General features: G+C 36.5%; 1 protein-coding gene across 1 annotated transcript; it reads right to left on the bottom strand.

The window, feature by feature from the left end:
• Positions 1–1,675: 1,675 nt before the first annotated feature.
• LOC118810053 (NAD(P)(+)--arginine ADP-ribosyltransferase 2-like) lies at positions 1,676–16,942 on the bottom strand. Its single transcript, XM_036573570.1, has 4 exons — positions 16,878–16,942; positions 8,000–8,101; positions 5,952–6,663; positions 1,676–1,731 (listed from the first exon to the last, which is right to left on the bottom strand). Exons 2-4 carry the CDS (start codon positions 8,063–8,065, stop codon positions 1,676–1,678), a joined length of 834 nt encoding a protein of 277 aa, XP_036429463.1. The 5' UTR covers positions 8,066–8,101; positions 16,878–16,942.
• Positions 16,943–17,461: the final 519 nt, after the last annotated feature.

Here is a 17,461-nt window from a genome sequence, read left to right on the forward strand (position 1 = left end):
AGCACTATCATACTTATTATGGTAAAATAAGACATCGTAGAAGAACAGCGTGTCTACTTAGCTCAGATTAGTTAGTGAGTCAGCTAACTGTGTCTCTACATTAGTGATGTAGGACTGGAATCCGAATAAAACAGACATTTATCTACACCAGGGGTCTCACAGAACCGTCCCATGGGCCAGCCATGTGTCTGATTCATTCATCACACAGGGGTAGATACAGCCAGTCAAAATTAAAATACTGGGGCAACTGCCACTTGCTCCTTATTGCAAAAGGGCCTTTAGAGGTGAGGTATGCAAAGTTGCGCTGTGCGCTCCACACAACTGATTTGAGTTTGAGACCCCTGGTCTACATGCTTTATTTGAAATAAAATCAGTTCGCTGCCAGTTGAAAATCTTATCCATCTTTTCCATGAGGACTTAGTTGGGCAGATCAGGCAGATTCAGTTTTAACTGAATAATAAAAATAGATGTATGTTGATTGGTTATATTCAGTTGACTTTAGGTGGTGATTCTGAATACATTTCAGAGAAAAAGAGACAGAGAATTATTTTACCATGAAGTATGTCTAAAAGTTACAATGCAAAATTCTAAGATTACACTATAATAATGATTAAATAACATATAGCCTGAAAATATTAATGTAATATTTTACAAAATATGTTGTGAATATAATATTTCTTAATATATGTAATGTATAATGAATGATAATGAATAATGTACAATGAACCAAAAATTTCAGTGTTTTTTTTTCATCCTTTTGTTTTTAGATTCTTGTGATGAGGCAAAGGCACTGCCTATAACCTGTGAGACTGTGCGTGTGACTGTAATACTTACCTTTATAAAACAGATAGTTCCAGTCCTAAAATCTAAATGGCTGAGCCGCGTTCGAGGCCATTGTAAAATCCATGATATACCCACACCTATGGCCACCTTGTGCTGTTAATGGAATAATCTTTGACTGATCATTTGTCTGATGCTACTCACATGGACTGCTGAGTATACTGATAAAGTGAGAACCCGTTTTTTGTTCAAATTGAGGGGCTGGCAACTTATGTTGTTAACTAGAACTAGGCTGCTCAGCCAGCTAACAGGCTAAAAGATAGCTAACAGGCTAAACAACTCCATCATTAATATCACAGGCTTGAATTAAAGTACTTACTAAAAAATATCACCTGAATGGATTACATGCTTCAAATGTTTGTGTTTGTCAGGAGTAGCATCAAACCCAGGCTGAATCCCAAACAGCTTCGTACTCTCTAAATAGTGTGCTAACTATGAAAGTCTTGAAATTCTAGCCTCTACAGCCAAATAGTGCATAATTTATCGAATATGCATGTGAGTCCCAAATGCTGGTTTCTTAGCTATATTTTACACCATTGGGGTGCAGGATCCAGTATTTAAACGCCTATGTAGTGCACTAGGTAGGGAGCAGGGAGCCATTTGAGATTCAGCTGGATTGGTGCTAAATAAGACTTGCAGTGGTAATTTGGTGACCAACAAGTACTCCACTTCACGTCGTGCCTAAAACCCTACCTCTGATAAAGTCGCACTAATGCACTGCCTCTCATGGCTTATTGCTTTAGTATACCTACCTGTTATACTTACCTGTAATACTCACCTGTTGTCTGTTCCCTAGCAGAATCAGTAAAAGAGAGGCAGAGCAGACTGAGTTCACTCATGAGTGTGCCTGAGGGCCCACAGCCAGCTCATGGGACTGGCGATCTGTGTAACCTAGAACCCGTAAGAGAAGGAGAGACAGGTTAAGGAATGTGCACACTGTATTTAAAGTACTTCTTCCGGTAGCATAACATACTAAGGCCTTGTGATATTGATTGCTTTTAGATTGTGTTTGTACTTACCTTTGTTGTAGATAGATAAATAGATAGACCCTTGTTGTACCCACTGTTGTAGGATAGCAACACCCCTGTGGAGTGGAATGGTTCGGCTCAGGTAATGCAGGGGCGGGGCTTATCCTATAAGTGGAAAGGGAGAGGACTAGTTAGGGAGCTCTTGCTCAATGGTTCTCATCTCAGGCTGAGAGAAAGCTGAGGGAATATGTGAGTAGAGCTAACTGAAAGTTTAGTTCCATAGAACTAAATATACTTACCTGTACTGCTGTAGAGTCAGGATAATACATCTTTTAACTACCATTTACTTTCATTTGTACATTTTTTCTTTGGTGTTTTTTCACGTGTGTTAATTTAATTTATTCACTTTTTGAACTGAACTACCCGGAGTTGTCATATCTTCCCACCTGTGAACTCATCAATTTTACCATTGAGTCACAACATACCCGGTGACTTTGTGTCTCCTCAAGGAGTTCAGCGAAGCATTGTCACAATTCTGAAAAAAAAAATCATCTGATCTCAATCTTGTCACTCCTGATGTTGTTGTTGTTATTATTATTGTTGTTATTATTATTATTATTATTATTATTATTATTATTATTACAACCCCATTTCCAAAATGTTGAAACTGGGTAATTTTATTGTTTTTTGAAAAATCTTTCAGAAGTAAAGATGGGGAGGGGTTCAATACTCTGTGAAAGACTGTGTGGGCAAATATACATCTTCATGTTTGCTCTTTGTCTGGTCTGTCTTATTTTGTTGCACCACGCTGGTCCTGGAGGAACGTAATTTCGCTCCACTGTGTACATAGATGGAATGACAATAAAAGCCTCTTGACTTGACTTTGACTTAACATCTTTAACCTTGTAATGAAATGCTAAAATCTGATTTGGTGATGCCTGCAGTACAACCCAACCAGGAGGCCTATTTGCAGCAGATCAAGCTGAATGATCGGTTCTGATGCAACATGTAATCCTATGATCATGTTAGCATAATTTAGTTAATTATAGCAACCTTGCTTGCAAGTTAACTTACCTTATTGGCTGATGCACTGTTCTATGCGTGCACTGACACAAGTGTCTTCATTTACACAGGATCATGTCTAGAGTCAAACAAATCTTCAGTTTTTCTCTCTAGAGCCAAAAACACCCATTCTGCCACTGCTAGCAGAAATGTTAATAGCATTAACTTAGCTTGTGTTGTCTTATGTTGAATTCTCTTGTTCTCTAACAATTCTAGAAATTAAAATGCAAGAATTTGCTAAATTGTCAGTGACTTCAGCTGAAAGTGTTACCAAAGACAGAAGATCCCTCAGGGGATCAGTACTATTTAGTTTAATTTCTTAAACTCAACAGTCTTAAATGTTAGAATTCTTAAACAAACCACTCATAAAAATACCTCAAACTTTAAAATAGGTCAATAACATGAACTTTGAAACAACAGTTACCTAAGAGCCAGGCAGTGTGTTTAGTTGTTCAAAATAGGATCACATTTCTAAATGTTCTTTTCTTTCAAACAGTTAAGAGACATTATCAGTGCTATTAAGAATGTCATTTACAATCTTTGCATGAAAACTATGCTATACAATGTTGGTACTAAACATTAAAAGCTTTGCAGCTGTAGATGATATTATGTGAGTTCAGTGGATGATGTGTCAACGTGTTAGTTTTCCTGTCAACATCCATGTGGGCCACACATCAGTTAACAATGGTCTTGCAGTCAGACCTCTTATGGGCAACATGTCATTCTGTGATATTTTAAATTGCTTCAGCGTTTATGGTTACAATGTGTCACTAGGCATCACGTTTCTACCACAACATGATCAGGCATAAAATGCCAAATCAGAGTAGCTGCTTTGGTACAAGCAGCTAAAAAATAAGTAATCTTGTGATATTTTTGTCTTGGTATTCTCATAATTTAGACACCTATGAATTAAAACGAAAATGACAGTCAAACAGTGCAAAACATTTTATTTGAATAAACTCTAAATTCATTAGTTTATTAAATGGAATTTGATACAATACAAACAGTGCAAAAATTAAATTGCTTCACAGCGTGCACAGTCCTGTTTCACATGTTATAAAAACGAAAAAAGAGAGAGAATTTATTTAATCAACTTTAAAGAGCAATGCAGTAAGTTACCACACAATTTAAACAAGATATCTTCTGTGTCAGCATATAAAAGACCTTTGTAATGACCCCTTCACGCATTTAAAGTGGATTAACTGGCTTAGAGCTTTTTTGTAACATAAGCATGTGAACACTGCAGCTAGCTACTGAAATTAGATGTAAAGTTTATTTTATTTTTTATTTTTTTTGGCACCATATCTGCTATTTAGCTGCACAACATGCATTTGTGCATCATTTGGAAGCATCCTGCCTGTTGCATGATGTTGACATAAACATCCAGGCTATTTGGGGTAGTTTGGGAAAATTGCACAGATCCTTTATCCTGTACAAATTGGCAAGTCCAATCATACACAAATTATACTGCTGGACCTCCTCTGGTAAACCTAATCCATCTCGAATAAGGCTTTAGCCACACTGTTTAATGCTTACAATGCCTTCAATAATGTTTATCCCATCTTGGGTTAAACATGGGGGGGGCACACAAAATTTAATTTACATCCTGATCTGATGATAGATGTCTAATTTGGGGCAAGGACGTAGAAGAGCAGGAATCATGTGTGAATATATATAAATCATTAAGAATTTATTTTGTTTTAGTTCTGATACATTTTTATGATAAACTACATGATGTGAGCGCTTTGCACTGCTGTTATCTGGTAATAATGTGCGAAGATGACATACTGGGAAACTTTATGTGATCTGTTCATAATCTTAATAGTATCATTATTAAGTAAAAATATTTTTAATTCAGAACACAACCTCTGCATGGCGAGAGTGACGCAGAACGTTTTTTCATTTTGGCTCTCATGTTCTCAGGTTGGAGATTACACACAGACAGCGTGCAGAACAGCAGAGCCTCCCAGATGGAACACTGAAGCAGTACAGTATTTAGAGAATAGAAAAGAGCCAAGCAGCAAATTACAGTAAAACAGGCCATAAGAATCACTACAAATTAAACGGAAACTAAAAAAAGACTTTAAAAACACAAAATTCTTTCATGATTAACAGGTTATCTGATTAAATTCTAGTTAATATTCAGTACGACAAACAAATTTCCTGGTTGGCCACTCATACGTCTGAATGCTGGCAAGTGTAAACAAATGTATCATGCTTTTTTATGCATTATATTTTAATTAATTTTAATTTTATTTAGTTGTGTACTTCTTTATTTTTGACAAGGGCCAATGACCCAGAAAACCTCAAATCTGAAAGTTCAGAATGGGGTGTTGCCAGCTATGCTTATCTCCAAAGAGTCTGATGGGTAGAGATGGCAACTGTATGATGCTGGTGACAAGGTGTCATTCAGCCTGATGAACAAACAACACAGAAGTGCATGGTTTGACAAAATTGAAAATTCAAATGGCTTCAGAGTTTTTGAACATTTCAATTATCAAATTCATTGAATATTACCTAATACTTTCAGTACAAAATCCTGTTTTAGCAACACAGCACTGTGCGTTAACCAGCCCGAAGCAAGTTCTTTGCTGTTGTGGCATGATGCTGATTTGTCCTATAGTGAGTGACTTGAGTTTTGTGTATTGAATGATAATATTTTCTGCATGACAGCATGTGGCTAACTGTGCTTTATAACGAAACTTGCTACCTGTTTAGGAGGTTCTAAATTTGTGTGTATCAATAGATGATTGAGTAAACTTTTGACAAAAGAATTTTCCTTTTTGTAAATGATGAAAAGATTCAGGAAATTGATTTTAAAATATCAGTTTTGGCGATTAAAAAAACAACAGAGCAGTCTTCCTTAAAATCAAACAGTAATAATCAGAACTGATCAATGAACAGGAGATTTACATACTATGAATTCATTTCTCTGAGAGCTATAATGACACGTTTACTCACATTTACATTTCTTACAAATACAGAGCAGTACGCAATATAACAGAACACAGAGAAAAGCAATGAAAAAACATGAAAAAAAAATTGCAAAAAAACCCCATTTCACTGATGTTGATGATCCACTTTTAATTTTTTTACACTGAAGGTTACTCGTCTTACCAGCACTTTTGAGTTCATAGACTACATTACACCACAGATCTTTCTCCTTGTCTTTTTCTTTAATGGCAGTGACAAGAAAGGTCTCATATGGAGGAATTAACACCTCTTTCTCAATTTTGTATGCTGAAAAATTTTCTATTGCAGCTCCAAAACAAGTGTAAATTTGAAAACAGGACTCGTTACCAAAGTCAGTTAAATGCTGGTTGAAAGAGCTGGAAGTGAAAGACCCAAATCGAATTTTTTTATTAAGAATGTCTGTTTCAAATTTAACTCTAGTTCTGCGATATGTGGTGAAACACACTCTTTGCTTTTTTTGGAGTTCTTGAACAGCATCAGTCAGAAAGAAATGCAGTGTGTAAAACTGAAAGTCACCTGACTGATAGTCTGCTGCTCCGTTACGAGTAGCTTTGTTGAACTGGGTATATGAGCAATTTTTCATATTTTCAGCATCTGCTGTATACATGTATATGGCAGCACACTGGTTTATACTGAGTATACTGAGTATTTTGCAGTTATTAAGTGCTTTTTTCCAACCAGCTGCAAAACCAGGAGTGTTCTTTCTTTCATATTCAATGTACTCTGAGATCACTAATTTATTCATGTCATCCCTGCAGCCTTCATAAGAGTCATCCACAGAGTTTTCAGCCATGTCCAGGGGCCAAACCTGACCATTGCTCTGTAGGAAAAAAGACATACAATGGCTCACATTAAGATTGCTAAAGGAGAAGCCATCAGTAAGTCCAGTTTAGTCTAAATTAACCCAAAGGACTGTTCAAACATCAAAGACCACCCTTCATTTATTTAATTTCCACTCAAAATTAACATTGAGTACGAGTTATTCATTATTCAGGAGACATTTCTGATGATACTACATAGAAACTAATCCTCTGACAATAAAGGAGAAGATCAAAGCAAAACAAGTGAAAAAACAGGAAAACATGATTAAAACATATAGAAAAAAATGGCAAGACCTCATAGACCACCATAACTGTCATCATCACATCAACATACTTAACGCTTTCAACTTTGAGTAAGAGGAGATAATTAAGCTATGCTTTTGCTTTAGATCTGAAAAAATCCACAGGTGTTTATGTCCATCCTTCCACTGTGAGAATACAACTCAACACTATGAGTCTGAAAGGATGTGTAGCTGTCAAGAAATTTGCACTAGAATACCAAAACTGAACATCTGACGTGGTAAGATTTTATAGACATATGAGTCTAAATTTGTAATTGGAAATATTTGGATTGTGAGAAGCAGAAAATGCAACCAACTTCTGAGACTAAACTTTGGAGGTGTAGAAAACATTTCCTGCAGATTTCTTTGACAAACTGAAAGCAAGTCTGGTAGCTGTAATAAAGATAAAGTGTGGACACACTAATTGCTGAAAAATATTTAGTGTTTGAAGCTTTTGTTTCATAATTTTTCTATGTAATGTCAATTATTATAAAATGACAGTTTATTGCAGCTTAGTCCAAATGAGTTGTTGTGGCTGTTATAGTTACAATAAAGCTTTCATTCTGTAACTGTGTCATCCAGAATGGTAGTGAATAATCTTTGAACTGAGCATTTTTAATCACAAATGTGAGCCAATCTGTCCTACTATACAGCCCTGCATTGGCTATCCGGTTCAGTTTTACCAACTCTCTTTTTTGATTGGTTACCTCATTAAAAGTGACACATTAGGAGCAGAACATTTCAGCTGAAGTTGAACATCTTTAAGCTTCACTGAGTGGAAACTCAGGTAAGGCTGTTCAGTTGAATTAGTGGTGAATTTGGAAACACAAAACTTATTCCAGGCAGTAGTCTCAGCCATTGTTTACAACACACTGTAAGCTGTTTGACACTACTACAATTTAAGCTTCTGCATTAATGAATATGGAAGTGTGAGAATGGTCTAGTCCTTATGAATTAGCAAACTAATAATGTAGCAGCCTCTTTAACTTTTACTAGTTTTCTTGCTGTGTTAGAGATGTGATTTAGTCATTGTGGAAAATTTAATGTCACCTACCTTCCTCATACAGAAAGAAATGGTCATCAGGAACAGCACACTGACCAAAGACATGGTCATCTTCATACAGCTCAGGTCTTCTGCTGACTGACAAATCACACTCTGGAGAATGAAATCACTTGGATTGATAAACAAAATAAGGATACTTGACCATCACAAGCTATTGCAAGGCATACACTGCTCTCCAAACATGTTGAGACAGGGCAGGTAAAAAGAAAAAAACAAAGCAAAAGAAAACAGCAACAACAACAAAAACAAAAAACAGATGTGCCAAACAATTCTCTATAAGTTTGAGCTCACTGGAAGTCACTGCCTTAACAAAGGCCTAGGTGTCCCCAAAGCATCTTAGCAAAAAGGTGATTCTTAAATGGTGCGGCGAGCGTCACACTGAACACTCTCTACTAGTTAAGATGAACTTAAAGCTAAGCTGCTGTTGCGAAACTGGACTAAGGTCAGTAAAGATGGTGATAGTTTATACTTTAAAATTACAGAAGGACACCTTTTCCACATACATGAAGAAAATGTCTTATTACAATACAAAACATAATTACAACTGAGTGGTGAGCCGGCTGATTTTTTTTTCTCAATCTATTACAACAGAATACAACTTTGTACAAAAAAAAGTAGGGATCATATGTGAAATGCAAATCAAAACACAAAGATCGGATTTAATAATACACTTTGACTTGTATTTAAACAAAAGCAGCACAAAGACAAGAAATTTATGGTTTTATTTTAGCAACTTTACTGTTTTTGTAAATACATGCTTAACTTGATGCTGTCCACATGTGATCTTGACCCTGTTCCTACTTCATTCCTTAAGATGTTTTTTTCTATGTAAAGTCTTAGAAAAAGTTGTTTTCAAACAACTAAATGCGTATCTAATATCAAACAATTTATAAAAGGTTTCAGTCAGATTTTCGTCCTAACCATAGTACAGAGACACATTGATTTGCATTATGAATGACCTCAGGCTCAGCGCTGATGCACAAAATTCTTCTATTTTGGTTTTATTAGATCTTAGCGCAGCTTTTGATACTGTTGACCGCAAGATTTTAATCCAGCGTCTTGTATGCTGGGGGGTACTCTCGGGCACAGTTTTAGAATGTTTTAAATCATATTTAAAGAATAGGCAGTTCATGGTTTCACTTGGAAATCATTCATCAAAAAGATTTGTCATTTCTTGTGGAGTCCCTCAAGGTCCAGTCTTAGGACCTTTGCTTTTCTCTTTGTACATGCTACCTCTAGGCGATGTCATTAGGAAGCATAGTATAAATTTTCATTGCTATGCTGACGACACCCAGCTATACATTTCTATTCCTTCTGAAGATGAAGACTCTGTAGACAGACTAACCAGCTGTGTGTCAGATATTTCTCAGTGGATGTCACAAAATTTTCTACAATTAAATCATGAAAAAACTGAAATATTGATCGTAGGTACAGAAAGTCAGACACATGTAACCACAGTCACTAAAGTAGCTTTTTATCATTTGAGAAATATCACTAAAGTTCGGCCTTTTCTCTCTCAGAGCGATGCAGAGAAACTTGTTCATGCATTTGTTACAAGCAGACTTGAATACTGTAATGCTCTTCTTACTGGACATCCTAAGAAAACTATACATCCCTTACAACTCGTACAAAATGCAGCAGCGCACATCCTAACAAAAAGAAAACAGAGAGATCACATCACTCCTGTTTTAAAAGAACTGCACTGGCTACCTGGATCATTCAGGATAGATTTTAAAGTTCTGCTACTAGTTTTTAAAGCTCAAAATGACCTTATAGAACCTGCTTACATCACAGAATGTCTGTTGGTTTATGTTCCGGCACGTAATCTAAGATCTGCAGATAGTGGCCTTCTACAAATACCCTCTGTAAAATACAGAAAACATGGAGAGGCCTCTTTCAGTTATTATGCTTCTAAACTGTGGAACTCAATTCACCTTTTATTAGACAGTCAAGTTCAGTGCTCACTTTTAAGAAGCATCTAAAAACGTGTCTCTTTAACTTAGCATTTAATTAAAACTCTACATCTCGTGGTTTTTATCTTTTAATCTGATCTTTTTCATTTTCTTCTGATTCTAAATAAATACTAATGATTTCTTGTACAACTATGTTTAATCACCTGTCTGTCAAGCACTTTGAGCTGCCACTGGCATTAAAAGTGCTATATAAATAAAAATTATTATTGTTATTATTGTTACAATGCATTCCAAAAAAGCTGGGACAGGGCAATTTAAGACTAGGAACATTGCTAAATGTTCAAAAGACATTTTAGAAGAAGTGATGTAATCTTGGGTATAATCATAAATTTCTCTGGCTCTCCAGACCTCCGCTGTGGGAAAGCGTCTCAGCAAGGCCGCCTAAAGTGCACCTAAGTTGGATACAAATTTGCAAGATTCTGGGGTCTATATCTCTGCTTCCTTGAAGGCTGGCAGTGCGATCCAGGACTCATTGGAAAGGGCACGTCACAATCTACTGACCTGTTGGAGTATGGCTTCATCATGGATTTATAAAGTGGCTTCTTGCAAAGCATTCTGTGGTTTCTTTCATGTCATCATGGATTAGTCAGCATCGACTCGACTTTCATCACATAACTGTGTCGTGCAACCCCTATTTCATCCCTGTCCCAATTTATGGAATTGGGTTTGTATAATCCATGACCCATAATCCAGAGCTTTCTCTGAATTGCTAATAATACACATTGACTCACTAATTTACTCGTTCCTTGATCATGACCATGCAGAAGGGGTGTGGTTCTAATCAGAGGGGGCATTGCTTAATAGTTTTGAGCCATAAGGGCGCCCATTTGATGTTGAGAGCCAGATATATCAGGCAGTGCCCAATAGTTGAGCTTGGTATGGGTAGGGTTATTATCTTTTGGATACAGCTTCCATAGTGTCACCTCATCCATGAGCATCATTTCTGATCCTAATATCTGCTCTGATCCTTTGTGATTACCACTAGCTCCAACTGAAAACTGCTAAGAGCCTGAAAATCGCCTGTCTGGGTTATTAGGAACACACTGTACAGGTTACATTTTTGCTCCCCTTTGGAGTTTTGATCGTGAGACCTAGTGGCCTTGTTGCAAAACACCAGAAAATAAGGGAGTCAGACATACTTGAAAATGCTGTTTTGACACGTGGCAAAATTATACTCCCCCCTCATCTCTGGGGTGCAAGGTCTTTAGCTTTCCTAAATACTTGCACCAAGGAACTATGCCTCACCTTTCAAAGGAATGTTTTACATAGATTTTGTATCCACGCTTGCATTTGTAGACTGGTCACATTTTTTAAATATTTTTGATTAAAAAGATTCCAAATGGCCAGATTGTGCTTTAAAACTCAGACAGCATTGACTGTGTTTTTAGTTTGTACTTGTAGGTGATGATAGGGGTGTCACCTGAGGTTCATGGATAGGGCGGCTAAGCCTGTACTAGGGGGGTCTGGGGGCTTGGTCCCCAGAGAGGATTTTTTTAATGGCCCCAAAATTTTTATAATGCACTCTTAGAGTAGAAACAGCCAGAAAATGTCAAGTACATCAGCCATGTTAAATATATCAAAAAATGGTTATTTGGTCAAACTGACACACATTGGATCTGTCTCTTCTTAGTTTGTATTAAGCACAGAGCTAATATAACAAAAACAATATCCATTCATTGACAACTGGTACAGATCACAGAAAGGCACTGAAGTCAAACAATGTTATCTCCTCTCTCTCAGAAAAGCTGTCCTAATTTTTTTTTTCAAACTGATTATAGATGAGTTCAGTTGGTACAATCAGAAAGAGCATGATTTTGCTCTATAGGCATGTTTAATAAGCTAGGTGACAGAATTTCATGGTTATGGTGACAAATACTATATCAGTTAAATTAAATTAAATTAAATTCATTATTAATTTTTGATCATCAACCTCCATCAGATCTGCTCCTTCAGTCCTGTCAACCTCCTTCAGCTTCTCTCTCTCCCTCTCTTCCTGTGTTTAGTAATACATCAATTTTATTAAGCTCAGATTTACAAGAACTCAAGGAAGTAATGATCAATCTCTTTCATTTTTTTTTGTTTTAATCGGTAAAACTCTTTTCATCTGATTGGCCTTCGAAGGAGCTGCTGCCCCTTAATTTCTATCTACAGGTTGAGGAATTGAGAAAACTGTGTTATGATGAGCTTTTCACACAAAGCTGAAATCAGCTTCTCCTTTGAATTACGTTATTTTGCGTTACGCAGTAACGCTATTTCTGTTGTTCTTGTTCGTTGACACTCTCGCACTCACTATGAAGTGAGATTAAACCATAGACTCTATAGGTTACACTAGTTGGCTTGTCAGCTAGTTAGCTAATGTTAGTGTTAGCCTAGCCACTTTTCTTTACCTCACTTAAACCCAAAGTTAACTAAAGTTAGCTAGCTAGAGTTAAAAAGCAACCATGTAAAAAAACAGATATCCAGCTATACTGACCATAATTTGCCACAAATCCATATTGTAGATGGATATATTCACTTTGTTTCACACTGTTTCACTTTGTATATTGTAGATTTTGAATAAGGTCTACTGTTTATTTTAGTGAGCTTTTAGCCAAAATCGTCTTCAGCTCGTTTACCGATTACTTTGCAGTGTATGAACAAAGACCATCCCCCAGGTCTGATGTTATTGGCTTACAGTGTATGAGATCTGATATGATTGGCTTACAATGTATGAGGTCTGATCTGATTCGCTTACAATGTAAGAGGTCTGATTTGATTGGCTTACAATGCATGAGGTCTGATATGATTGGCTTACAACATATGAGGTCCTTAAGTTACTCAATCTCTGGTAGGACAGCAGAGGCAGTACTACATTAGAGCAGTAGCAGCAGCACCTCCCCCAGGTCGTGTCCTGCTATTACAGTATATTGTGAATGAGAATAAACTATAAATGATTTTGACTAGTAATGTATGTTTACTTAGAAAGGGGGCTAAATAACATTTAACCAGATTTTAAAAATGTATAATATAATATAATAGACTGAATAACTTTGTTAAAATTGTTGTACTTTATTAGGTTTATTATAAATATAGAAGAGCCCAAGTAGCACAGATATAAATACATAGATGACGTTGTCTGTTGTTCTCTACCTGCAAGTTCGCCATGTTGCAGTCAATATCCACTTGTAAACAAATATACATATACTGAGGTATGATGAATTCTCAGGATTAAATCGGCCATAACTTCCTTATCACCCAACCGATTTTCACCATATTGGTTTTGTTATAATCCTCAGGCATAGATTAATCTAGGTTGCACAGACTGCTCTCGGTAGCTTTTATTTCTATTTAATAACTGTGATCGTGCTGGTAAGCCGGGGCAGCAGAAGAGTATTCAGTCTGCACCTGACGAGAGCTCCGATAGAAACATTCACACACATCAACAAATCCATCAATGTGTAAACCACTTCTAATCTTATTACATATACAATTGAAATAAACCCCCCAAAACACAGTAAGAAGGGTGAGGCTGAAGTTGGCTGCCTATTCCCCAGCTTCTTGTTTGAATTTTTCCGTTTCATCTTAAATGGTGCAGCAGTTACATTGTGGTGCCTGAGGCTGCATCATTTAAGTTGCAATGGGAAAATTCGAAAAAGAAGCTGACTTGAGCTTTGTGTAAGAAGGTGCTAATCTATTTTGAACCTCTACACGAATTAAGGAATGCTGTAGCTTACTTAGCTACAAAGCTTACGCAGCATTAACAATCATTGTAAATAAATAAACAACTATACCATGCTAAGATACCCTATATATGCTATTAAATGAAATAAGCTTAATATAAAACCAGAGGAAAAACAGTCACATCAACAGGTTCTCTGTGCATTACCAACCACACGGCCATATCTACACATAAACATCACACAAACAATAAGCATCACACAACCTGAGTGTGGATCACTGCATTCTCTCCGTTATATAATCCTATCCCACGTTCTGATAGCAGTATTCTTGAAATAGTGTAATTTTGGACAGTACCTTTCCTAAACTGCCACTCTGTAATGGTACTGAATGCAGTCCAGTAGTGATATTGACTGCTCCAAAATGGCAATGGCAATGGTAATCACTGCTGGTCATAGAACTAAAGCTGATATAGGATCAATTTTAGGACTGAGTCTGTTTATAATTAATATAATACATTCATATCAGTGTTTCTTAATCCTGTACTGGTGACTTACAGCACTGCATACCCTGATAGCAAGAGGATAGTGGGCAACTGTTGGTATTAGACAAAATTCAACTTATCATTACTCATTTTCCACTCATGGTCCGAACTACTTATTTTTTCTATACTTTGTAAATTAGTTTAGCAAATATTTTTACTCTAGCCCAGTGTCAGCAGCAACATTTTCGACAAAATCACTTTATATCAGGCCTAGTCATTACTTTTTTTTCTCTCAGTTGGTTGTAATATTTGTCTAAGTTTATTTTCTAAAATAAAAGGCTCTGCAGGACAATCTGGGTGGTCCGAGGGTGGACCAGCAGTGGCAAACAGTCAGCAGGGTGCCAACCTTATCAAGTAGAGGACTGATATATGCTTGTTATCTGGGTTTCATGTGAAGTGGCATGAAAATAAATTTCCCGTTTTGTAATACAGTAATATTATCGAATATACTAATATTGTTTTTGTGAAGCAATTGTTTATGTGTTTATGCATATAGAAACAGCAGCATTCGATTCTGATAAAATTGCACTTGATGCTTGATTCTAGGTGGTTGTGACAATATACTGGCAATGCATATCACTTTTGCTACCTGTATCTCGTTGTCAGTTTGTTGACACAGCCTGGTAGAAAGCTGTGATGTGACATTGTTAACATTCTGGTGAATTTCTGTTCGAATACATTTTGGAAACGTACAGAACAGCAGAAAACACTGTGGGAGCTTGCCAAAATGTTGTCAGAATGGCTGGGATTTTAAAAGAGCATTCAAAAGGTGAGAGGCAGTTTTTGAAACCATCCTGCAACGTTACAAAGTTTTCCTAAAGGTTTCAACAATTTGAAAATTATGGGAACATTCTCAGAACCATAATGTACAATCAAAGGGGAAGTTCTGTTCCCGTAAAGAAAATGTTCCTGGAAAATCAAAGGGGAACCAAAACCTATTCATTCCTAGAATGTTTAGGGAACCAAAAATTGTTAGCTGGGTAATACTCATCATCCATGATTTCATTCAGGGTCGCATTCTCCCACTCCTCAAACACAGAAAGAGAGAGAGAGTAAGAGAGAAAGAGCACAAAAGGGAGAAAATGCATGGGTGCTTGAACTTTCCGTAAAAAAGGAAAATTTACCACAGTGTAAAACAATAATCATTATAACTTACCAAAGTAAGTAAACTGGATGTTGTAATATTTTAAGTTCACTAAGCATATCATTAAGTTTCAGAACAGAATCATGAAGATTCTGACATTCACCAATGTTTTCTTATTTGGGCTCAAAGATATGAACAATTCTGCAGTTTAAGAACACGTCATGAATCTGACGTAGACTTTTTCTTAGGACCTTTCTTAAGAACAAATTTAAAAAAAAACTTTAGATGTTGGTGAATTACGTCCAATGAGGTATTACAATCTGTTAAAAGTATTCAAAAGTGTTTGAATTACAATAAAATTTAAGGCAGCCAAGTTAATAACCTTTCAAACATTTTTAATGTTAAGTTCCAAATTAGTTTTTTACAGTGTACAAAAAAATCGCTCTTTCTAGAGCCAGCCCGACAATTTACCTGAAAAATGTTTACCCAATTTTGTATTGCTCTGTCAGGCTGATATACAGTAATGTTCATCAGGACAAAACATTTCAGAAGGAATGCTTTGTTGTAACATGAATTTTATATTTAAATATTGTTTCTTGTTTGGTTTTAAGCAAGAAGAGTTTAACTGAATGACTGTTCAGCAGTTTAAAATATACAAAAACTGTAAATAAAATACTCCTCTGTTAAGAGGACATTAGAGAGAAGATGTGTAGAAGTTGATGTGGAGAGATGGCAAATGTGCAGAGGACCTGGAAAAAGGTTTTATTGAGGAAGCATCATCTTTTTTTTTTTTTCACTTTCCATTACGGTGGTTTCTTATTTTGTTTGTTTTTTTTAATGATTGCGTTTTGTTCATGTGAAAATCCTTGCATTGAATAAAAAAGTAGCAACTGCACATTTTACAGGTCAATTAAAAATATCTGGGGAATGATATCCCAAAACAATCCTATAGTGAACTGGGCTGAGCTCTGGATCTTTACATGCCCAGCCAACACCCCTGGACAATGAGGTATCTAAAGCTGCATTAACACGTTCACTAATCACTCTACAGAACTTCCTATATAATGAAGGAAGTAAAGTTCACCACTAAGCTTTCAAACACAGCATATGTATTTATAACTATGGCGGGAACTGCCATTTCCGTCCATCATGCAGAAATCCAACCCCCTCTTAGGAAATCAAAACGAAACTAAAACAAGATACTAAAACGGGGAGATGTTTGGTGACTTGCTGAAATGTGACTTTCCTGTTGATTCCTTCCCAAATAATATGCGGTTCTTAGCTTTTTTTTCCAAATAGCCCAGGCTCTACCACCCCCTAGGTCTTCTGTGGACACCCCAACTCATGATTTTGTTCTGGCACCAGGTTACTAATCCTGTGCAGGGACTTCTTGAAAAGTTTGGAAACTTGGTTCAATCAACACACATTTTCGTGTGGAAATCATGTTTTATAAACCATTACTTAAAGGTGAAGTTTCACATGTATAAATGAGGCTCCAGTTGTCACCCTACAGAGGCCCTGTCACTCACAGAGGATTCTCTATTAGCCTGCTACTCCTAAAAGTAATTACAGAAGACTAAATTACAAAGACTAAAAATTACTGATACTTACTCAGCAATGTTTCCAAAGGATCTTGTCCTCCTAGCTCTTCAGCACTTCTGAAGCTCTGTGTAAACAGACTGATTGCATGCAAAGCCTTGAGGAACAGATCTTTTATATGTATTGAGAGGGTCAAGTATCACCCCCCCCCAAATAACCCCCCGCCCCTTGTGTTATGTTACTTCATTTTATTTCCTTAGGCTCCTTATTTTACTTCCAGTTTTGCCCTCAGTCTGTCTGCGATGATTCAGTGGCTGAGGAAAGCTGCTTGTATCAGGGTCTGTGAAGTCAGTGATAACATGGTGTAAAGTTGTTTTCCTACAGCGTAGATGAACCTTGAATGACTGTAGACTCAAACAGAACCAAAGATGACTATATGAGTTCTGTAAATAGGAGGAAGACCAAATGTATAACTTGAAATATACAGTTAAAAGCACCATGTGCACAGATGGAGAAATGAAACAGTGAGAGAGAGAGAGAGAGAGATAATGAGGGTGTAGTAGTAGAAATTTATCAGTTCTTTACTGTCTGAAGTGTAATTTATGTAATATGTAAGTGTACTTCTAGGAAAAACATTTAATATACTGGAGTGAGTG

Source organism: Colossoma macropomum, unplaced genomic scaffold (assembly GCF_904425465.1).
Source record: "Colossoma macropomum unplaced genomic scaffold, Colossoma_macropomum, whole genome shotgun sequence".
NCBI classification, from domain to species: domain Eukaryota; kingdom Metazoa; phylum Chordata; class Actinopteri; order Characiformes; family Serrasalmidae; genus Colossoma; species Colossoma macropomum.

What these genes read in the sequence shown, in the direction of transcription:
- LOC118810053 (XM_036573570.1), bottom strand. Translation starts at nt 8,065, where the DNA reads ATGAAGATGACCATGTCTTTGGTCAGTGTGCTGTTCCTGATGACCATT. An exon ending in TTTCTTTCTGTATGAGGAAG is followed by an intron (nt 6,664 to 7,999) that starts GTAGGTGACATT and finishes TTTTTCCTACAG; the next exon opens with AGCAATGGTCAGGTTTGGCC. An exon ending in TCAGTGTAAAAAAATTAAAA is followed by an intron (nt 1,732 to 5,951) that starts GTGGATCATCAA and finishes TACGGGTTCTAG; the next exon opens with GTTACACAGATCGCCAGTCC.